The 24,102-nt window shown below is 43.6% G+C and overlaps 1 protein-coding gene across 1 annotated transcript in view; it reads right to left on the minus strand.

Annotated features, from left to right (window-relative positions):
- CDKAL1 (CDK5 regulatory subunit associated protein 1 like 1) overlaps window positions 1-24,102 on the minus strand; it is a 691,294-nt gene that overhangs the window by 276,130 nt on the left and 391,062 nt on the right. Inside the window, exon 10 of the mRNA XM_056132368.1 lies at window positions 14,426-14,592. Coding sequence (XP_055988343.1) covers window positions 14,426-14,592 — 167 coding nt within the window. The remainder of the gene's footprint in view (window positions 1-14,425; window positions 14,593-24,102) is intronic.

Raw genomic sequence — 24,102 nt, forward strand, 5'->3', positions numbered from 1 at the left:
TACACACACAAAATAAAGCAATGAGCAAAATCTATCGAAAAGTGCAGATTTAAAATTTACTAGACAAAGACTTTAAATTGCCACTTAAATATATTTAATGAAGTAAAACAGCTCCCTAAGCTAGAGAAAAGCATGAAACTAATGTCTAGTCAAATAAATTACAAGAGCAATGAGGCAAAAGCTATGTAGTAAAGGTTTTATAAAAAGACAAGGAACCCCCACTAAAGATATTTCAGATAAAACTCAGAATGTGAGAAATAAGGGGATTAATATTGGGCCTCTTAGAATAAATAAAAAAGAGGAATACTAAGCAAAGAACTCCAGACATAAACTTGAAATTAACTCCCAAAGAATACATACAACGGAGAAAAACCAGCAATATGGTCATAGGAACTGTAGGATAATATTGGTTTGTCCTTTCTGCCTTGCCACAGAGAGCTTAGGTTTATTGGGTTACTCCTATGAAAGTGCTCCCAATCCTCTGTGCTTATTTGTAACTTCTTTTTTTGTGCTCGGTTGCCTTGGAAATACTGTTTTTCCTCTTCTTAAGTCCTTTGCATGGTTAATTCAGAGCAATGTCCTTTTTGTATGGACACAGGAAGACAGCTAATGCTATGCTTTCGTAACTTGGGAGTTAATTGAGTCTGAAGGATATTTACCTCCTGGACATCTGTTGTCTTGACTTAAGCCTCAGTTGCCCTTACTTCCTAGTAACTCAAAAGCAGGGTCCTGATGAGTGACTGGATGGACCCAGGGCAAGCTGTGAGCTATGTGCTACCCTGACATAGAAATGGGGCTGACCAAAGCGCCATAATGCTTAACTATAAGTTAAGAGCATGGTCATGGACAAATTTAGTCATGAACTAAAATGTAACAACTAGAGTAGGACCCTGCTTGGGCTAGGAAAGATTCAACTGGCCTGAGCACTGTAATCTGAGTCAGTGGAGAGATGTCCCCAGGAGAGCCACCCTACAACCTCAATGTATCTCTTACTGTGTCCATACAAAATAACTAATATTAAGAAGTGGAGTTAAGATGTTTAATTAAGATGTTAATTAAGTTATTGGACTAAGGAGAAGAGGAACGCCCCTAGGTGGTATTTCCACCCTTGAGCCTGATGGGCGGTCAGGAAGGGCTTTCTTATGTTGACTTTGCTACCTGACTAGGTGTAGAGTCTGTCCCCAGTTGTGGGAGAGTTGGAGAGAGAGGAGAGACAGAGCAGGGCAGCAAGATGGAGGGCGGAGAGATTAGCAAGGGGGACAGAGGAAAAAGAATGTAGAAGGATACAGGGGCAGGCATGTGGAGAGACAGAGCCCAGGCTGTGAGATGGAGCACCGAGAGATGAACGGGAGAGACAGGAGGAGGCGGGAATGAGGGGCATTGTGGGACTAGAATGGGTGGGCTCAGTGAGACTGGAACAGGCACATGGGGAGAATAGAATAAATGGCAACTGGTAATCAACCAGCTTGGCCCGTGTTTCCTCCTCCATCTGCCCATGATCTGGGCCACCCCGGCTGGGGGAGAGGCCCGAGACCACCCAACCTGGGCAGCGAGGGGGAGAGCCGCTGGGGCCTTCCCTAGACGCCCGGAGACTATACAAGGAACTAAGGTTCTGTTCGCTTAGTTATAAGAATATTTCCCATAGATGGTAAGATGATAATATAAACCCATGAGGGATCCTGAAATGAACCAGGGCAAGAAATAGCCTTGGGGACAACTGGTGGTGGTGGTGGTGGTGGTGTGTGTGTGTGTGGGGGGGGGGGGGGTACTTCCTATTTGTTCATTTAGGTAGTTTCTCATTTCTCAGGGAGGTGTTGAGTAGCATTTTTTTTTCCTCAAAAGGACAGAGGGTAAATTTTTATTTTTGTTTTTTTTTGGGGGGGGGGTCACACTCAGCAATGCTCAGGGGTTCCTCCTGGCTTTGCACTCAGTAATTACCCCTGGCGGTGCTCAGGGGACCATATGGGATGCTGGGAATCGAACCCGGGTCGGCCTCATGCAAGGCAAATGCCCTCCCCGCTGTGCTATCGCTCCAGCCCCCAGAGGGTAAAGTTTTAGATACGTTCCAATACAATAATGGCATTTACTTCTTTATTCATTCCCACATATTATTAACCAAACACGTAGGTGCATAAGTACCAAATTTTCCACAGTGACTTCAATAAACAACCATATCGAATACAAATACACCTTTCTCTGTAAACTCATTTTAAAAATTAGAACAATAGTTGGATTGTGAATAAATCCGATCGTAATAGTTGGATCTTTCTCCTGTCCGCAAGCAGCAGTGGCATCATTACCTTGAGAATAACCTATTCAAATATGCTTCCAATTAAGGGGGAAAATCATTTTTAAATGTTAAATGATATTTAAAATCTCTGTACTTTAATTTAAAACTCTCCATTTACATGTAAATTATTTTTGTGGGGGACAAAGAAATATATAAAAAAAATGCACATATACAGAGGCCAGGGTGATAGTCCTGTGGGTAGGGTGTTTGTATTGCATGCAGCCAGCCCAGGTTCAATGCCCGGCACCACGTATCATACCCTGAGCTTGCAGGAGTAAGTCCTGAGCAATGCCCAGTGTGGGCCAAAAACCAAAGAGGAAAAGAAAAAAAATGCACAATAGAACAAGAAGCAACTTTGAAAAATTAGAAATAAACAGAAGCAACCAAGAGAACTTGTTCTTTGAAAGGTATTCTGAATTGTAGGAACCATTTACTTCATTCCTGACCTTTCCATTCCACACTGACTCACCCGAAAATTCCATTACCATCTGATAAAATATGAGGCTTTCATTTTCCTAAGTGCTGAATTAGCAAGTGCCTGGAGGTAGTCTCTCGGAGGCCACCAGAGCAAAGAAATCAATAGGGAAATGTTGGTAGAATCAAAAGAAAAGTATAAAGAAAATTCGCTGATCGCCACGTGCATTAGGCATTCTCCGTGGTGACAAAATTGTAGTTAGGCTTTTATTTTTTGGCAATGTTCTGAGCAGAACCGAATTCCTAAATAAATGAGAAAGTTAATGCCCATGGCCAGTGTATTATGAACTTTGAACTGCACTAATTTTGACAGGTGACAGGAAAACCACTGACTGCTTCTGCCAATGAAGGATTCAAGGGGACTGGTAATGTGTAATGCCTTTTAATACTCACATTAAATCATAAAGATAGCAAGTGTCCTCCTTTGAAAGGCAAAAGGACAGTGGGATAGTAAAGGATGCAATAGGAATACTTAAATACAAGAGAACCACGCGAATTTCCAAGCTATCCATGCATCCCACAATTTAATATAACACATATTAAAGTATTGAGTTTTGTAAGAAAAAATACATATATACAGAGAGACATGGTTTCAGATATTCAATTATGATACTCTTCCCCTCTCCTTCCTTCCCTGTCCCTCCCCTTCTCTCTATTCTGGCTATATCTAGTGGTGCTCAGGAGTACCATTTGATCTCTGGCAACACTTATAGGACCACAAGTCATGCGTGGGATTTAACAGGGGTCTACCCAATGCAAGGGAAGTATCTTTAAAAAAAAAGTCTTTTTACCCACTGTAATCTACAGATAATGGCAAGGTTTCATGAATACAACATTCCAACACTTCCCATCAGAATATCCATTATCCGCTGTGTCACGTCAGCCCTCAACCCACCCACCCCAGTTCCTGCACTATGGAAGTCTCAGTTCTGGACACCAGTTCTCAGTTCTACTGATTTGGGTCATTTGTTATTCCCGCTCCTGTTTATGGCCCACAGATGAGAGCACTCTCTCTATATCTGTCTCTCTCATCTGATGGACATCACACATCACTCAGCACCAAACCCTCCAGGTCCAGCCACACGGTAGAAAACTGCTTGATTTCATCTTTTCTTATAGCATAGGCGTGTTCCATTGTGGTCAGGCACCATCGTTTATGCAGCCATCTGCTGCTGGACACTTGGCTTATTTCCTCATTCTGGCCACTGTAAATAGTGCCACAATGGGCCCAGGGGCGCACACGTCTTTTCCAAATAGTTTTGGGGCACTTGGAATAGATAACAAAATGGGGAACTACTTATAATCATACGAAGCTTAACTTGTAATTCTTATAAATGCCCATATTGTTTTCCACAAGTATTGAATCAAGAAGCATTTGCTTCAGCAGTGGATGAAGGCTCCTTTTTCCCTCCATTCACTGTCATGGCTTGTTGTTTCCAACCTTTAAGAGGTATGTGTCGGTCTCACTGTGCAAGGTGCTATCTCCTTGCTATGGTCTGCCCTTCCCTGGACATCACTTTCTTATAACTCTATCATGGGTTCCTTGAGCTCATTAAACACCTTCATAGTAGTGTCTCTAATGATGATGGTGAAAGTTATCTTCTCTGGGGCAACTGGGGGGTGGGTTGAGTTTCCCTCCCTGCCCCAGCAGAACCCCGGCAGTCGAAAACCTCCAGAACTCAACCACAGCCATGCTCAAGGCCACCCTTCATAGGCTCAGGCAAGCCTCACCCATGAGGGAACCTGCAGAGAAAACTCAGGTATGCGGGACCGTGATGGAAATCTCCAAGCCCGCTTAGAGCAGGATTGGGCCTCCTCCCCCTAGCTTCCGAGTTTTCCATAGCTCGGCAGTCACACCCACAAACTGCCCCCAGCACCATACAATCTCATCAACGGCCAAGAAGAAAGCAACATAGGCCTTACCCATGAGGGAATCTACTCTATAATCATATTCTAAATTTCAGAATTTCTGAACCTCTCAAACTCTAGTCCACCGATGTACCAACAGTAGCAAACATTTGTTTGGGTTTAACATACATGTCTGTAATCTCTCATACAAGGGCTTACATGGCTCCAGGATGAAATACAACAATCTTCACACTTTCCTCTAATGGTGGTGGGATTGGTGTTTGATGCAATGAGTTGCGTTGCAAATACAATGAATTATTGTTAACAACTTTATAAAAATAACATTAACTTGAAAAAAAATTAAAGATGTCTGAGAAGCCCTGGAGAGTTGGTTGGGGATGTTGAACCTTTGGGAGACTATCTTCGCTCACCGGTGGCTTTTAGGGAACTTCCCCATCATGTCTTTTTGCCACCTGGGGGTGAATCTTTGCAGTTCATCGTTGACATTTCCCCGCACTCACCCCACCCACCCAAGGGGGCTCTCTAAAGGTTTGAGGTGGGCGCAGCTCCTTTTTTTCCTTGCCATAAATAGACCAGCAAACGTTATTGCTTCAGCTTTGTTTTAGCGTTCTTGTCATGGGTTATAGGACGACTTTCAAAGGTACCGGACCCTCCCCTCCTCTGGCTGTAATTTGGAGTTCTATGTTTTGTCACCTACCACCACAGCCTTGTGAGGTATTCCCAGGGGAACAGGTGGCCTCCATTAGGAATGAGTCACTGTTAGCCTGAAGTCATAAGGTGCGCCTGTGGGTTTACCGCAGGAAGAATACCCTATGGGGTGTGCGGGAGAGAGCAACTGCCGGTATCTAATGTGGCCAGGTGGTTCTTGAAACGTTTCAACAAGGAGGATCAAGGCAACATCCAGCAGGCTGGATCCCTCCAAAGCTGGGGCCCTGGTCCTCTAGAGAACTAACAAGGGGGTGGGTAGCTGGGTGGGCAACGACGGGACCTCAGCCCTGGGACAAAGAGGCAATTTCCAGTCCCAAGCCAAGGGCCTTGTCTCCTGTATCACCTCTCCAACCCTGCAATCCCAGTTTCTTTACTTGCTAGGCCCTTTCTGCATCATCTTGAAGTAAGCTTTATTCTTGTTCTTTCACTCCGAGGAAAATGGTGACCTCTATGAAGAATGAACAGCCATAGGTCACTGACTTTCGTGAACAGTGTTTAAGAACTTTACTGAATGGTAAGAGGAAAAAAATGACGAGCCTGTTTGGGGGAAAGTTCAGGATAGCATTTGACCACAACCACAACAGATCTGGCCACTTGAATTCCCACACTGCATTAAGAAATAAACTTATCTGGTCATTTAGAAATCAGAACTGATAGGAGCAGTGAACCCCTAGGGGAGGTCTCTGCAGAAATTATTCATGGATATACAATAGTTTTTAAACAAACATTATCCTCTGCGCAGCCCAGGAAGATAGAGGGACCCAAGAATTTCAGCAAGAGAAACTTTCACTCTAAAGATAGGTAGTTTTTCCAAGAGAAAATACCTGAGATAATCAGTATTTTTAAAAATAAAAGTTGTGGGAGTTTCTCTGACCTCCTGAATCCTGTTCACAAACGTCAGGTTAACAAAGAAGTAAGCAGAAGAGAGCGACAAGCGGCAGAGATGCCTCTGGACCCCAAAGTCACCATCCAGTTAAAAATTTAACTCCAGCTGTATCACGCTGTTTAAAATTTGAGAATTCCTGGAGCGTGGGGCTGCATTTGCAGCTGCGAGATATTTCATACTCTACGCCACTGATGTATCAGGAGTAGCACACTGCATTCGATGGGGTGTAAAGTAGAAGGAACCAATCTCGATCAAAAAAAAATATATATATATATATAAATTAGCATACAAGGCTCAACCTATAACAACATGCTAGTAATCTCTTATGCATGAGCTTAACAACTCCAGGGTGAGACACAACAATCTTCACAGTTTCCTCTAAGAGAACTTCTGTGGATCGTTTTAGCAGATTATTCATAACAAGCAATACAAAATAAATTATCTAGGACCTGCTTTTGGGATAGGCTTTGGGTGGTGGTGGGAAAATTCAAAATGATGGTGGTGGGAAGGTGTCATGGTGGTAGTGGTGGGATTGGTATTGGAATACTGAACGTAGTAAATTATTATGAACAACTTTCACGGTCACGGTCCTCCCATTGTTCATCAATTTGCTCGAGCAGGCCCAGTAATGTCTCCATCATGAGACTTGTTGTTACTGTGTTTGGCATATGGAATACGTCACGGGTAGCTTGCCAGGCTCTGCCGTGTGGGCGAGATACTCTCGGTAGCTTGCTGGGCTCTCTGAGAGGGGCGGAGGAATCGAACTCGGGCCGGCCATGTTGGCCGCTTGTAAGGCAAACGCCCTACCGCGGTGCTATCGCTCCAGCCCATGAACAAATTTATAAAAATTTAAAAAAATTCAAAAATAAAATCAGAATCCCCACAATAACAACAATAAAGCAAAGCAAGGTGCTAATGGAATAGTTCCATACTGTCTCTGGGACAAAATGCTGACATTTCCAAAGTTCTATGTGAATGGCAGGAACAAACGACTCTTCCTTTCTGTATACTTGCTCAATAAACCATCTAGCGGGCTCTTATAGTCAATGAAAGGGAAAATATTTTGTACATAACAGCTACATCTATTTATGTATTTTTTCATTCTACATATAAGCCTTAAGGGGAAAAAAAAAGTAAAGCCCTTGTGAACAGTTGGCTTCCTCCGGGAATTCAGTCCTGCTTTGATAAAATATAAGCCAGGCAGGTCAAGTCTGCTATTGCTTTGGAACTAGGAAGATTTTTAAAAGTGTTCCAACAATATACTCTCAGTGTTCATAAATTAGCAAGCAAAAGCCCTTGACAGATATTTCCTGTCTTCTACTAGATGAATTTATTTTGGTAAACATATGGTTAGGTTATAATCCAAGGTCATTAACCAGAATTAAATGTACAAAAATTAAGGGTAACAAGAAATTGATTCGGCAGTAGTTATAGTTATAGAATTTTTCAACCCCAAACCAGAGGAATTACTTAAAATAATACCATATTAACCTTACATAACAGAATGGAAATATAACAAATGTGCTCAATGTAAATCTTATAAAAACTTATACTGTTGGGCTGGAGAGACAGTATAGTGGCATTTGGCTGAGCTGGGTTTCATCCCTAGCACCTCATTTGGTCCCCTGAGCCCTCCCAGAAGAGATCCCTGAGCACAAAGCCAGGAGTAAGCCCAGAGCACCACCAGGTCTGGCCTCCAAACAAAAAACAAAACTCACTTAATTGTAATTAAAGTTGAAGCAAAATGTACAATAATATCAATATGAGTAATAGTGTCAGTAGTTTTCAAAATGCTTTACAAAGTAATAGAAAGAATAACTAATTTGACTAACAATCCGCAGAGAAAAAGACATTTTGACACGTATTTGCACTCAGGATAAATCAATCTGCTCCGTCTCGACTAGGCTATGCCTGATATATGGAAGTTTTAAGACGCAGAGAGAGGAGCCCAGAAGGGAGACAGCAGCTACTTTATGTGTTCCATCCCATAGGGACCTCTAGGAAAGCAGAGATAAATAAATCCCACAGCTACTTTTCTATTCCTTTACTGGTCAATAACTTTAATAGCTTTCCCCTATCAGCCAATAAAATAAAAAACAAGACAAATGGCCTGACTTTAATTTCCCCTCCTGGATCACCCACTACTGACTTCTTTGATGGGTGATGATAGAAAAAAGTCAAGTGACAGCCAAGAGGCAGGATGAAAAAGAAGGGTGCGAAGGGCCTAGGTAATCCACAAGCTCAATTATTATAGGATAGCTCATTTTCTTTGTGGCAATCCTCAAAACATCACTATACAGTTCAAGCAGGGCCAGTAAATAAAATACATCCCTTAGACACCTGTTTCTCCAACAACTGAGCATCTTCATAGATGTATGACTCAGTAGTGAGAGGCGCATTTGACAGTCGTCCACAAAACATCCAGAAGTTGATGCAGAGGAGAGATAAGAAGGTACTTCAATACGTAAGTCATGGAGTAAAGACAAGGGCCAGTTAAGACTTAGCATTTCATTCAATCCACATTCATTATGGCATATGGTGGTAGGTAATGAAACTCAAAGAGACCTTCAAAGGAAGGTCTCCCCTGATAGATGGCTCTGGTTTTGTTGGACTTATATGTAAATAAGTAATTGTTGTGCATCCCAATGAATGTGATCAACAGAGCTCTGTTGGACAGAGTCTGTGCAAAGTTGGAAGAAACTGGGGAAGCATCCATGCAGACCTCCTGGAAGACTTGGGAGAGGAGAAACACTTCAGAGGGAGACGAGATTAGAAATCCGATTAGCTGCCACAGCGATGCGGTTTTGGCCAATCATTATTTGCTATGTTCTTCTTGTCACCTTCAAACATTTTCTGTCAAACTTAGCTTCTCAATCAATGAAAGAACATGATCTACAGAGCTCGTTTGTCATAAGAAGGGGGGGAAATAACAAAGTAACCAACGAGAGTTCTTAAAAACTTTAAGCACTCAAAAATATTGTACTGCTTCGTAGTAGCATTGGTATTATTATCATGCACTCCTGAAAAAAAAATTACCATGATTTCTCGGGGGTGGTTGGTGGAGGACTTGGAGCATACTCAGAAGCCTCATCACAAATTTCGGCATTTGTGTACATTAGACCGAATCAACATCAAGAACTTGAACTACCCACCACTAAGAGGGCAGAACTAAGCGATGCTGTTCCAAGAGTAATTAAACTCACAAACTGCTCCATTTTCTGAGAGGCAGTCTTCACTGCAATGGAATATTCCATCAGGGTTATTACATTAGTGATACCAATAGAAAAGCAAACACACGGGGAAAACATCTCCTTTGCCACTATTCCGGCAAGTCAACATCTAGAGCAGCAAATATTAGTGTATCTGCTTAACACTTTATCGCCAACTATCACAACATGGTAAACAGGAAATGGGGAAAGTACAGTGAAAATGTGAGTATGAAATAGTCGACTACTAAACCAGGCTCGGGTTCTACAACAGATTAGTGGCAAAGCACCTGACTTGTAAGCATAAGGTTGGGAGTTTGATCCCAGGGCGACTCCACGTATGCCAGTTGGGCTTCCTAAGAGTACTATGCTTAGGATTCCTAGTGCCACAATGAAGTGCACAAGCATGTGTATGCAAATATCACAGTCAAGGACACAAGCCCTGCAAATCATGTGTGTGCAAGCAGTGGACACAGTAACAACAATAAAAGAGCAGAAAAGGGGGAATTTCTGATGCAAAAATTTAGTAACTATCTACTTGAGCTCAAAATTACGTTTCTTCATTTCAAGGATCTTTTTTCCAGTACACGTATGTATATATGTATGCAAGTTATTTGTCATTTATACATCATTCATTTAAAGTGAATCCAATTTTTTTTAAGGAGATGGTGAGTTAAAAATAGGGTTTACAGATGTTCTAATCAGACACTCGACTTCTTGCCTGCCAGTTAGGCATAAAGAATCCTCCTGCCCCTCCTGTTCTTCACGACACATTAATCAATATCTACTAGATGAGGTGCTGGCAATAATTGAAGTTGTTTGATGAAACCTAAAGGATGCATATGATGCGAGGGGCAATATGCATCTTTGACGAGGGAGATTTAAGAAGGTGCATTCATAAACAGATCTATTTTCCATCCCACACTTGAAAATAGTTAAGAAAGGAAGCAGTGGGTTTTCCGTTAAGTGGTTTCCCCTTGAAACTGCTGAGTTTAAAAAAAAAAAAATGAAGCTGGCAAAGGAGTTTTCTAAAATGTCTCCAGAGTCAGGTGAAGGTGCAGTGAAGGGAGACGGCCTGGTGAACTGAGCTAGAATTACAGTCTGCCGCAAGAAGCAGTTCCCAGAACAAGAGGGCCGAGTTCCACCAGCAATTCTCAGGAAACCCTCGCTCTGAGGACACGAACGCCCCAGATGAGTTATTTCAAGAAGTGGGTCCCTAGACACAGGATGGCTGCACTCATTTGTGGAATATAAAATAACAGTATGAGACTAACACCCAAGGACAGTAGAGCCAAGGGTCAGGAGGACGGCTCCATGGTTTGGAAGCCTGCCTCATGTGTTGGGGGAGGAGGCAGCTGGGATAGAAAAGGGACCACTAAGTCAATGATGGTGGGAGGGATCGCTCAGGATGGGAGACGTGTGCTGAAAGCAGATAAAGGACCAAACAGGATGGCCTCTCAGGATCTGTATTGCAAACCATAATGCTCCAGGAGAGAGAAAGTAAGAAGGAAGGTAACTGCCACACAGGCAGGGGAGGGGTGGCAGAAGGGATACTGGGGACACTGGTGGTGGAAAATGTGCACTGGTGAAGGGATGGGGATTCTACCATTGACTGAAACTCATTCATAAAAGCTTTGTGACAGTATCTCATGGTGATTCAATTAAAAAAAAAGTGGGTCCCTTTTATCACTACAGTTTTGTTTTCTGTCTATTAATGACGCTAATTTTTTTTTTTTTTTTTTTTTTTTGCTTTTTGGGTCACAACCCATGATGCTCAGGAGTTATCCTGGCTCTGCACTCAGGAATTATTCCTGGCAGTGCTCAGGGGACCATATGGGATGTTGGAGCTCAAACCTGGGTCAGCCACGTGCAAGGCAAATGCCCATCCCACAGGACTATCACTCCAGTCTCAACGATGATAATTTTTTTTTAATCCACCTCTCATTCATCAGTATTGGGTTTGGTTTTTCTGTTTTTATCTTTTTTCCTGGTTTTACTACTTTATTTTTGGAGGCCACAGCAGGCTGTGCTTAGGGACCACTCCTGGTGGGCTCGAGGAGCTGTGTGGGGTGTCGGAGACAGAACCTGGGTCAGCCGTGTGCAAGGCAAGCACCTTACCCACTATCCTAGTACGATGCCTCCTTTCCTCTGGTTTTATTTACTTATTTTTGCCCCTTTCTCATGGTGAACTGTCTTTAGTTCCTTTCAATGAGTCAAGCAATTCCTATGGCATAGTCTCAAGTGGTGAGACAGCGACAGGAAATAGAATGTCTTGGGTCTGAGGTCCCGCAGTTTGTCCTGTCACTTTTGGGGGGGGGGTCTTTTTGGGTCACACCTCATGACGGTCAGTGGTTACTCCTGGCTCTGCACTCAGGAATTACTCAGGTGCTTGGGGGACCCTATGGGATGGCAGGGATCGAACCTGGGTCGGCTGCATGTAAGGCAAACACCCTCCCTGCTCTACTGGGGCTCCTCTCTTAATGGCCTTTTCTCCCTTTGCTGAATGCCCTGGGGAGGCAAAAAAGCTTCCCGGGAGTCAGTGTCCTTTGGGGTGACAGAGCATGGTGGGGAAGAACCCCATGCTCTGGACTTGCCAGCCTGCTGGCCCCCCAGGGAACTCTCCCAACCCCCCTCCCCCCCCCCCCCCCGCCCAAGGATCAGGTCCCACCACGCTCTTTGCTTCACAAGCCGTGGAGCCTCCGTTGCATGCATGTGCTTCATTTCATCTTTCCTCCGCCAATGCGTTCTCCTGTGTGTGGTTCTGCAGCACTAACCACTCGTCCCACCTGCCAAGTGCTTCCCGAAAGCCTGACTCTCTTGGCGGGCCACTTAGCACCTTTGACTCGAATTTTTGTATTTCATTGTCATCCTTTGCTTCTGGGCAAAATGCTAAGACTCTCAGGGCTCAAGACTCTCACTGAGACCCCACTAAATTGTGGGGTCACTCTGTTCCTTCTTAGTAAAGGAATCCGCTCACGGGGATTGGGCCGTGGCTAGTTGGGGTAGACCCAGAAGTGGCGATGAAAGGTCTCTGCTTTAGGACAACAGAGAAGAGAAGGGCAGTGGTGTCTTTTACAGCAAGAATTTCAAAAGGTCGTGTCCTAACCCAACTTGTTATGGCTTACACGGCGATCCATGAACTGAACAAATATTTGGTGTTTTTCGGGTAAAGTATAAAGCTATACTTAGCATCCTCCGTTGATTTGTACAAATAGCTATTCAGAAATCAGCTACACCTTCGGGGTGAACATTAGGATTTGCTATAAATATAGCATTCATTTCTGCAATCTTGCATTTGATTAAAATGCTAAATTTAAGTCTAAGTGGTATTTGGTTAGTCCTTTCTGAGCCCAAATGAGCTCCACACCCCAGCCCCCTGTGCTAACTATCCAAAGTTCTCTTGAGTCGAGCAACCATGGGCCAGTTGATTACCCTATCAGCTAACGATATATCGATCAATTCATTTTCCTGCCCACCACACATCTAGCGCAACTACTGGCCTGAACAATATAAGCCTCAGATTTACTACAAACAAGGCAAGACCGCCCTGCTCCAGCCATACTTGATTCTTACAGAGCATTACTTGCATTTTCAGGCTTTGCGGCAAAGAACTACGGGAATACCGACATGTCTATAATATTTTTTTTAAAAAAAGCAAGTCATTATTGTCCTACTTTAATCCAAAGTCTCAAAGTTGACAAGTAAATCTTAAGCCTTGACTACAAGGAGCTGGTAAAATAAAAAATAAATAATTAAATACATGTGAGTTGCAAAACTGAAACTGCTAAATTTCCTCATTCTATATTTATAATTAGCAATCAAATTTCTATCAACTCTGTTTTCGAAAACACTAAAACCGGTTGTTGGTATCAGGGGGGTCCCAAATCAAATCGACAGGAGAGAAACAAATCTTTTAAGATTTTAAATCTGAATTTGAACTTATGTAGTTAACTTTAGCAACAGTTCTGGCTTGGTTTTAGATTTGTAGGATGTTATTCGTTTCAGCAAACTAAGACAAAGACCTGACTTCATTAAAAATCCAAGGGACTGGTGTGTCTACTTGGCACATTATCCCCACTTCGGAGATTTCCAGTTCATAATGATGAACTTAATATTTTTTATTTTACAAGGAAGAGCCCAGGACCCCAGTATGAACTTGTCCATCTAAACGGCGCCCCTTCGCCTGTATTCTATGCTTTTAATTATTGAAGTTTTGACCCTCCATGTCACATTCACTCATCTGCACATCAGTTATATTGTTGGACAAGCATCCTGGCTTGGGGGGAGGTACGGGACTGAAACTAGAGATCTGGCATCATCACATTTTCCTTTTAAGATGTGTAATCATGGGGCTGATAGTACAGCAGCCAGGGCACTTGCCTCGCACGCGACTAACCCGGGTTCGATTCCCAGCATCCCATATGGTCCCCTGAGCACTGCCAGGAGTAATTCCAGAGTGCAAAGCCAGGAGTAATCCCTGTGCATCACCAGGTGTGACCCAAAAAGCAAAAAAAAAAAAAAGATTTGTAATCATGAGCAAACAGAAAACTATCAAACTCTATGTCTCCTGGATTTCCACTTCACCTCTTCCTTTCTCTAGCTAAAGAAATCCTTTTCGAAATGCATGCCCACACCCAGGCATCCTAACTTACTGACAAGGTGAAAGGGAGTTCAACTCATGCGAGGTTCACTGCAGGCTGCCAATGGATGCAATGCATTACTAGCAGCCGCAACTAGACAAACTTTGAGGCCTTGTGGCCCAATTCTGAGTTGGGAAATGAAAGGGCAGCAATAGAGGAACCAAGATTGGGCAACATGTCCTGGGGAACTGAGGCGACAGGAGTGAATGGCGAGGAAACACAGACAAGAGGAGCAGGTGGATACAAAAGGGGAACACAGGTGGTCATTTCACTCTGGGTGAAGTGCCACCACAGCACCAAGCAGCCTTGGCTTTGAAGGGGCTGGGGGCTGGTAGGGTGGGTCTGTCCTTACCTCCAGGTGCTCTAAGATATAAGGTGGATTTGTCATGCCAAGCCTGAGCATCGCTCCCTCGGGAATCACTTCCACCAGCTTCCAGAGCAGCTCGGGGAGACTGCTGCCAATATCTCTGCCGTAAGCGCCCGTGTCTTCACTGGTCAGCCATATCTCACAAACGCCCTCTGTGAATCAAAGGAGATAATTAACCAATCGGCGGCAGCAGTGGGGCTTTTCCTGCATTTTCCAGCTGCTCACTCGGGGCAATGCAGTATTTCTCAACCCCTTTATGCAGGCAATCTGGGTATTATTCAACAGCAGAGAAAAAGCAGCTCTTCCTTCGGTGGCACTGGGTGATTCAGTTCACTTTATGGACAACAGAGAGTTTACAACAATGCTGCAAATTATCCATGTGTCTTATAGAGTAATTCGCATCCACTGTCAATCAGGTCAACGGGACTTCTGCCAAAGGACTACAATCAAGGCTAAGCCTTCAGTCACATCACGAAGAATGCCACGTTCACTGAAAACCATAGGCCCTGGAACTGAAACACTCATCTGCAGAAGAGTCCCATCCACGGTTCATTCATTCATCAGGCTGTCATCAACCCACAGGAAAACGTCAAGTACAGTTAAGGTTTAGCTCGCCATTATTAATGGCGGGGACTGATTTTCTCTAAGTATTCAAATATTGCCTCTATTCAATTAAAACCAAGGGTTCGCCACGTTTCTACGTGCAGTAAGGGCAGATGCTGTGGAAAGAAAGTATTCGTGTTGGAAAACATGCTTGCTAATCATGATCCCTGAGGAAAAAGCATGCATGTTCGGTTCTTCCTATTGTTAGGACAAAGAGTTCTGACTTCAGAGGATTATAACCAAGGAAAAAGATTCTTCCAGAAATCAAAAGGAAATCTCATTGAATCCCTTCATAGGATTTAAAATAAAACCCAGTACGCGCTCCCCACGTTGTCAGGGCACCTGGGATGCTTCCACGGATGGATGAGCCTATCATAGAAGGCTGTATGATTCACAGGCTCAAGCAGTGAAATGGGGCCTATGAATTTTGTTCCTGCTCGAGTGATCTGTCGCTTCTGAAGAAGCTCCCAATACACAGAGGCGGCGATGAGGAGCGGAACCGAAGGTCTCCATTTCTGAAGTCTTACAATGACCCTTTGAAATCGTCTTTTATTGACAGAAGAGGGGGAAAAAAAGTCAAAAATAACGGAAACAGCTCAAGCTAAGAGGAAATGACTCAGAGGTCAGTGGGGATTTAAAACTGGAGAAAAAAGAAGCAGAGGCCAGGGAGAGCAGCATCTGCCTTGTACCTGGCGAGGCAAGTTCAAACCCCAGCAGGGTATGTTCTCCTGAGCACTGCCACACCACCCACATCCTTGGATGCTGCCTGCACAGACCTACCTGGCTGGTCTGCCAAGAATCACTGGGAGGGACCCTGGGTCTCCTGAAGCACCTCCTGGGAGACATCCCCCCACAACACACACACACACACACACACACACACACACACACACACACCCTCAAAGGGGAATAAAGAAACAAAAAGCAAAGATCCTCACTCTCAAGAGTGCTAAAATTCATAATAAGCTAATATCTTTAACCACTATTCTCTCTCTTAGAATAAGGGATATAATCTCTTAAATAATAATAATAATAATAATAATAATAAAAGAGGGCTAGAAAGATAGCTCAGAGGTTAGCGCACATGCCTTGCATGGGGCCGATCTGGGTTCAATCCCTGGGCTAAATCCCATATGGTCAATCCAGTATGGTTCCCTGAGCCTGCCAAGAGTGATCCTTGAGCACAGAGTCAGGAGTAACACCTGAACACTACTGGGTGTGACCCCAAAACAACAATAAAACATTAAAAAAAATTAAAACAATGAGTCTACTCAAATAAAAACCTCTTCACATTCCCCCCTTTATCTGAGACTCCATCTTCTCACCCCTGCATACAAAGCAAAGAAAAACTTGAGGAAAGAAAGAACAATTACTGTGGCCAAAGAAAAGAATCAATGACTTGAGGAGAGACCAAAAAATAGGAGATAACAAAAAACAGAACCACTGAAAGAATTAGACATGCTTTTAGTATTTGAAAGTCCTATACGGAGGATCTCTTCATTTAAATATGTAGCTCCCAAAATTAATAAACCATTCTTTAATTTTAATCTTTAATAATTTTATTATCAAAATAAGTAATCTAGCGTGACAATTAGACTACCTTTGTAGTCTTATAATTTTATAAATATGTTCAGTTCATGAAGTAAATGTCTTTCTATTTTAGAAACTCAGTTGTGATCAACAGTGTGTCATCATAATTTTCATATTATAATATGTGCTATTAGACACTGAATTCATACATTTAAAAAAAAAATCTTATCACAAAAATCCACTCCAGGAAAAGAGATGGCTAAGTAACAACATAAATGGATTTTAAAACACTCTAAAAGAGGTTATAAAAACAGGACATTATCCATGATTTTCCAGTTACTGGCATTTGAGCAACACAATATGAATATTTTTAAATGAACAGAATAATTTTAATTTATAATTTTTCCATCCAAATGGTTCCACATTCCGCCTTATGTAGAGAGAGTGAGTTCCTGGAACGGTGCCTTGCTGTTGCTAGATGAATATAGAAGGGGAAGATCACTCTGACTCGGAATAGAAATAACATCCCCTGTAGAAACCATAACCGCTCCATCTGAGCAGCATAGGTGGGGACCAATGGCCCCCTGGTGGGCTGAAACTTCAAATTAAATCACAGAAAGAGGAAGCAGCTGTAGCACTAAATCAGCAACAACAGGAATAACGGTCTGGACGTCTCCGAGATCAAGGCTGCTGAAATGTTCTGTAGCACAGCAACCTGCTCTCAAACCCGGCAAACGAGAGGGTGCCACGTGAATCCCCCGGCCTCCAGTTGCCATTGCCCCTTCGATCCCCAAATCTGTTGAAGATGATACCGCTCTTCAGCGGCACGGCCAAGTTCAGACCTTTCGGGTTCTATTCCAAGCTCCTGCTTTAGAGTACAGGTCAATTTCCACCTGTTCAAATGAGAACTGTACGCCCTGAAGCATCAAACTCCAGGAAGTCACTTCACCTACGAGGAGAAGACAAAGATGGGCTCCCCCAACTCTCTACTCCGTGAAGCCCCCTGATCACCAGCTCTCAGACCAGCTGGTAGATGAACTCGCCAGGGACATCGAAGGCCACTGTCAGTCGTCACTCAGGGATATTGGAATGCCAGTGGGCTTCTGTCGCCACACCTGACTGGCTACACAGATGCAGAGAAGTGCTTGCCCAAACAGCTTCAATCTCTAAGGGATTTTTAAAAGAGGTTTACCGCATCCGTTTCTAGCATGTGCCCTGCATCTCTTGCAGCTCGGCACAGATACGGATTCGTCATCAGGCTGCTGTGATCTAAGATTAACTATTATCCAGGAGCGAGCAGGGGAAGCACGCGGGCAGGCAAGCTGGGAGTCTCATTTCCGGCTCTGCTGGAGGAGTGGGTTGGCACGGACTGAGAGAGCAAGTGAAAGACAAACAGGATTGGCTCAAGGAGGCTGTGATGTTAGACCGTGAGGCAGGCTGGGTCCGAGAAAGCAAAGATGAAAAAGGCAAGCAAGGTGGAAGTACTGAGATAAGAGAAGTGAATGCAGGAGTAGGGGAAGGAAAGAAGGAAGGAAGGAAAGAAGGAAGAGAGGGAGGGAGGGAGGGATGGGAGGGAAGAAGGGAAGGAGGGAGGGAAAGGAAAGGGAAGGAAGGGAGGGAGGGAGGAAGGGAGAGAGGGAGGGAGGGAAAGGAAAGGGAAGGGAGGAAGGGAGGAAGGGAGAGAGGGAGGGAGGGAGGGAGGGAGGAAGGAAGGAAGGAAGGAAGGAAGGAAGGAAGGAAGGAAGGAAGGAAGGGGAAAGGAGGAAACAGAGAGATAGGGAAATAGAAATTAGTTTTATTTGAATGATACAAGGAAAAGTTTTCCTATCCCTAAGACGGTTCATCTATCTGACTTGCTCATTTTCTAAAACTGCTCAGTCTATTCAGCCTTTCTAATAAACAGGTTCATCAGATCCTCTATCATTCTTTTGCTGTGTAGATTTTGGTACAATGAAAAGCAAAGGAACTAAATGAAACACATCTTACATGGGGAAAACAGGCAAAAAAGTTTAGTTCTCAGCATCCATTATCATTTTACCCAAGTATATATGCACATTACAGATGAGCATATCGGTGAAACACGTAGCTATCTCCCTTCCCCCCGCATCCAAACAGAACAACCTTAATGTCTGGATTCTGATCTCTGCTCCACAATTATCTGAGTTGACAGAGGATAGAAAAGTAAAAGATGTAAAAGGTTAATAATAAAGGAAAGCTAATCTCCTCAATAAAATAGTCTTAAAAAGAAAATTCTGGAAAAAAAAGACTTTTCAAAGCTCAGTTTTAAAAGACTGTGACTATCACTATTGCTTTTCCTGTATATGAGCTGCATTGTAATAAATTAAAGTAAGGGTGAAGATTGATCTCACCTGGCCAGAGAAATGAAATATTGCCCTTGCAGCCTTTGCTATATTATTGAGAATATTTTTCACCTTAATAGGTTGCTTCAATTATTCTGAGTGACATCTCTAAAAATAAGGATTAGAAAATATAAAAACTGCGAACAATGATTAATGGAATCCACAGTTAGAGAATTCTAGATGGCAAGAAGAAAATCTACATCACCTTGACATGGAATAAATACATATTTGTATATAAAAGAGATAGAAAAAGGACCACCACCCAACTATGAGGACTGCCCCTTTAAAGACCCCTAGAATTCCTTTGGACCCACTTAACCCTACTGACTCTCAATGGTTTAAGATGTGGGTGACAATTTTTATTAAAGACAGCACCATGTTTGCTACAACCAGGATGTGTCCGGAAGATAGTAGTCTATGTGAGCAAGGACAGAGAAAGGGAAATAAGACAAATATTCTATGATATCAAGTAGCACTGTAGCACTGTCTTCCCATTGTTCATCGATTTGCTCAAGTGGGCAACAGTAACATCTCCATTGTGAGACTTGTTGTTGCTGCTTTGGGCATATCGAATACGCCAGGGAGAGCCTGCCAGGCTCTGACATGTGTGTGGGATACTCTTGATAACTTGCTGGGCTCTCCGAGAGGGACGGATAAATCAAACTCAGGTCGGCCTCATGCAAGGCAAACACCTTACCCACTGTGCTATAGCTCCAGCCCTTGATATCAAGTATGGAATCCCAAACAAAGCCCAGATCAGGCAAAGAGCAGACAGAGAACTAAGGTAGCGGATCAGAAGGAGCAAATGCCAATTTTAAGAGCAGGGATGAGGGAACACCAGCCGCAAGATGCACTGGAAAGTGGTTCTGACTAAACCCTCAGAGCAAATCCTCACCTACAGGGAAATCATTTTCCTTCTGTCTTTTCTTCTTTAATTTCTTTCCACTAAATCTATACAAGGCAATGCATGTGGGCTGAATGATGGCTTATAAACCAGCATATAAACCAATTAAGCCATCATGCAATCTCAGTGGCGTAAGTGGATGATTTCTCAGTAAGATTGGGATGGGAATGCAACTGGATAAATCCTAGCTGGGCTATCTTTCATACAGAATGTTCTATTCTCTTAAAAACATAATAAGTTACCCCGAGGATGGCCATTAATTAGCTCCTTCTTCAGTGATACCACGTTTATACTACTTTGGCAAACTTCTGTGATGTGACTTAAAGGTCTTGCTCTCTCTTTTAAACAATGTTAAACAGTAAAAGTTTCCAGGCTCGTACCATTAAGTACCCATAAGATCCTTCACCTAAACTTAGGAATAACGTTTGGCCACCAGCTGGGAACATTCTCTTTCTCCACATTATGTTTTGGAATCATTTAGAGCTTGTTACAGACACAATAACACTTAAGTTTGACCATACCAGCATTTATCATGTAAAAGCAAGAACACTCCCTCTCCCCCTAATCACAAGGCAATGACTGCTGTTGGTCAACAATGGCCAACACTTTCAATGCAGCTAAAGAGAATAACTTGTAGTTGTGTGGACAAGTCATTCCGCCTCCACCCTCTGGCACATGCTACTCAGTATAAAACCCCTTCCGTTCCTGTATGTATAATGAATACCGCTTCCAGGAAACTTTCCTGGCTATTCTAATTACACGTTCCCAAGAAACTTGTGCAAAAGTCTATACGACAGTGCATTATAATGAATGATTTGAGTAAGCAGTTCTTGCGCTGCTGAGATGGAAAAAAAATCTGAAGGATACATTTATGTTGAGGTTCTACTAATGTGCATAGCACAAAGTAAATATGCAGGACACTATCCATGTACACAAAGAAAGGTATACGTGTGCGTACAACACTCAGTTCCACACTCAATGGACAAGGAGAGTCTGAGATTTCCATACTAGGTAAAAAAAAAAATGCCACGATGAGATTTTGCTGGACAATATGAAAATGAAGCTTGTATGTTCCAGAGTCTCTTATGTCTGACAAGGCTCATGGTGTCACCATCCTACAGAGATCATCAAACTGCACCAGTGAATACACATCGTTTCTACACTTAAAGGCGAGACTTTCCATTTACCGAAGTTCAGGCATGAAACAAACTCTAAAAATGACCACTTTTATCACCTTAACAAGATTACCAAAGAAGCGGTATTTTCCAGCGCTTTCTGACACCTGCGATACGCAGAAAAAGAAGTTGTTGATAGAAAATGATAATGTTGTTACTAAACAAAAAACACAATCCAGGGACGTTTCTTTTCATACTTCACCCAAGAATTTGGTGATAAGGGAAGGCCACAAACACATGAAATGCCATGAAAGGATGACACACGATTTGAAAACACCTGACTCCCCAGTCTTCAGACTCGGCAGTAAGCAACGGTGAGGTTGATTAAGTTCATCCGCTTAATGACACAGTGCCTTCATTCCACGGATGGAGCTTATAACACTTCCAGAAAGAAGAAAGACAGGAGGACTCTGAATGAGCTCTCTGGGTGTTCAGCAGGATGAGGGGAAGATACTTTGCTCCTGAAAACATCAAACCAGGTTCAGAGGCTGCGACATAATCCTAAATTCTTTAGAATGATTGCTATTAGCTAATCATGGTGATGAACAGGAACTGATCTAAATTCCAAAACTCACTTTCAGAGATGCCGAGTGATTCAGAGTCAGAGACGAGCAAACTCAGAGAGGCACGGGCTTTGTGTTCTTCGGGCCATTCAATTCAACGGAAGGAGGAAGAACAGACAGGAGTGACATTTTTAAAGGAGAGAATATTTTTATGACCTACGCTGATACTGAAGCAATTTCTCACAAGGGAAGTTCATCAAAGCCACAGTTGGGTACAACTTGAAGTTCAGCCATTATCCCTAACTTGTCTTTTGCATAGGAACACAATACTTATAAATGAATATCTTGGGATTTAAAGCACACACAGAGTTTTCTATTTTCTATTACACTCTTTTAGTTTGTCTGAAGGAATAGACGATCTATATAGTTCAGCTATCCTAGTACAGATATAATAGCTGGTGGGTTTGGGGAGAATGGGTGAAGGGAGTCAGGAGAAAGCTGTCACACTCTGTAGCAAGGAGATCATGAGTGAGTGGCAGAAAGGCCTTTTTTGTAAGAGTCATTGCTTAGAGAAAACCCAAATTAAAGAATATCCATAGTAATCATAAGAGTATTAAATGTCACCAGTATCAAGAAGCAGATGGAGTAAGGGACCTCAGGCCTTTTGCAGGGGTAGAGGTGAGGTATCTGTATATTCCCAACCCCCAGAGCTAACAGCACTATAATGAGGAGACCCAAACTAAGACAGCACCCGTGAAAAACAAGCCTGTTAAGGAGAAAGACTGGGTGGGGGGTGGGAGGGAACCTGGGGACAATGGTGGGGATACCTGGGGGTGGAATTTCCCTTCACTAAAGCCTGTATGCCTGAAACTCTACCATGAATAACTTAGTACAGCACAGCGGGAGTGCGTTTGCCTTGCACATGGCCAGCTGAGCAGAGCTGGGCTCAATCCCTCCGCCCCTCTTGGAGAGCCCAGCAAGATATTGAGAGTATCTTGCTGGCACATCAAAGCCTGGAAAGCTACCCATGATGTATTTGATATGCCAAAAACAGTAACAACAAGTCTCACAATAGAGACGTGACTGGACCCACTCTAGCAAATTGATGAAGTAAAAAAATTAAAATAAAAAAAAATAAGTCGAGGAGATATTCCCTCAAGAAAATGTACCAATGGCCAAAAGACAAATGAAAAAAAATGTGTGTTTCTGATTCCGGAAGTCACGCCACAACCCGCCTCCAGCACCATCTTACAGCACACAGCAGCAAAGAAAACTGGCTGGAGGGCTCCACAATTCCCAGAGAATTCTCCAGGCCCCATACAGAGCCGGTATCACCGGGAAGTCCCACATGGGGTAGGTGCTGTCTCCCTGCCTTCTCCAGATGGAATCCCAGTGACCACAAGCTTCTACAAGCATGGCTCCGGCATGCGGGTACCAGGACTATTTTCCGAACCATGCGGCCACTTATGCAGCTGCGTGACATTTCCTGATATGCAAAGTGATCAATGGAAAGTAAATGATCTAGCGTTTGTCCCTGAAAAACAGGCTTGAATGGTGGTGGGGAAATCTGAGCAGAATATAATGCCGAACCGAAATGCATCTGGACTGTGTAACTATAGTGCTATGCCGCCCTGGGAGGGGAAGGGTGTCTGTCCCTCTTTGCGGCGGCGGCATGGTGGCCTGCATCTTTTAGAGCCTAATGAACAGCCAGATATGAGACTGCATTGATGAGGCACGTGGGGTTTCATGGGATGGGGGTGGAATCGGCCCTGCTCCCCACCATGACAATGCTCCAGGTTGCCACCCTCAAACGCCTCCTCCGGCTTATGACCGACCACGAACCCAGAGGCACACATACCAATCTCGAAGAAAGGTGCCTGTTGTAGGAGTAGGGGGAAGGGAAGGGGTTGCTTGAAGGGGTGGGAGGGAAAATGTGGACACTAGTGGAGGGTTGGATTCTGGAATATTGTATCACTGAAAAGCAATCATGAACAGCTTTGTAGTGCTCTATCTCATGGTGATTCGATAAATAAATGAAAATAAAAATGTAGTTTCCCAAGAGCTCTAGGCCAGGCCCTACAGGACAGACAGAGAGACAGTCAGGTGCAGGGCTGTCTCCCCAGAAGCACACCAAGTGGGCGGGACTAGAAAATTCTAGCTTCCAGCCTTAGGCAGCAGTGGAGATTACTTGGATTTTAAAAGACTAAGCTTCCAATGGGTGCCTATGTGCAAACTTCTGCTCCCACCAAGAGGCGCAGTCCCTCAGGTCATGCCTCTAGAAACGGCCCAGTCACACGTGCCAAGGAATCTTAGCCCAGCCTCACACCACACTGCCCTCTCATCCCAAAGCTCCAAGTGATGGGTTCATTTGGCCCGTGTCCCCCGGGATCGGCTTTAAGGATCCACAGACTGGTACCCTCGGTCCTTTCACACTACCTTGCCACAGTGCACTTGAACAGAATGGAATTTAATAAATAACCAGCCAGGCTTCCAGTAAAAAACTTTCCCAACGAACAAAGAACCGAGATGGCAGGAGTCGCTACCGGCCACAGCGCTGCTGTAAGCGACACTAAAAAGCTATTTCACT

The sequence above is a fragment of the Sorex fumeus genome, unplaced genomic scaffold (assembly GCF_029834395.1).
Source record: "Sorex fumeus unplaced genomic scaffold, SorFum_2.1 ptg000094l, whole genome shotgun sequence".
Taxonomy (NCBI): Eukaryota; Metazoa; Chordata; class Mammalia; order Eulipotyphla; family Soricidae; genus Sorex; species Sorex fumeus.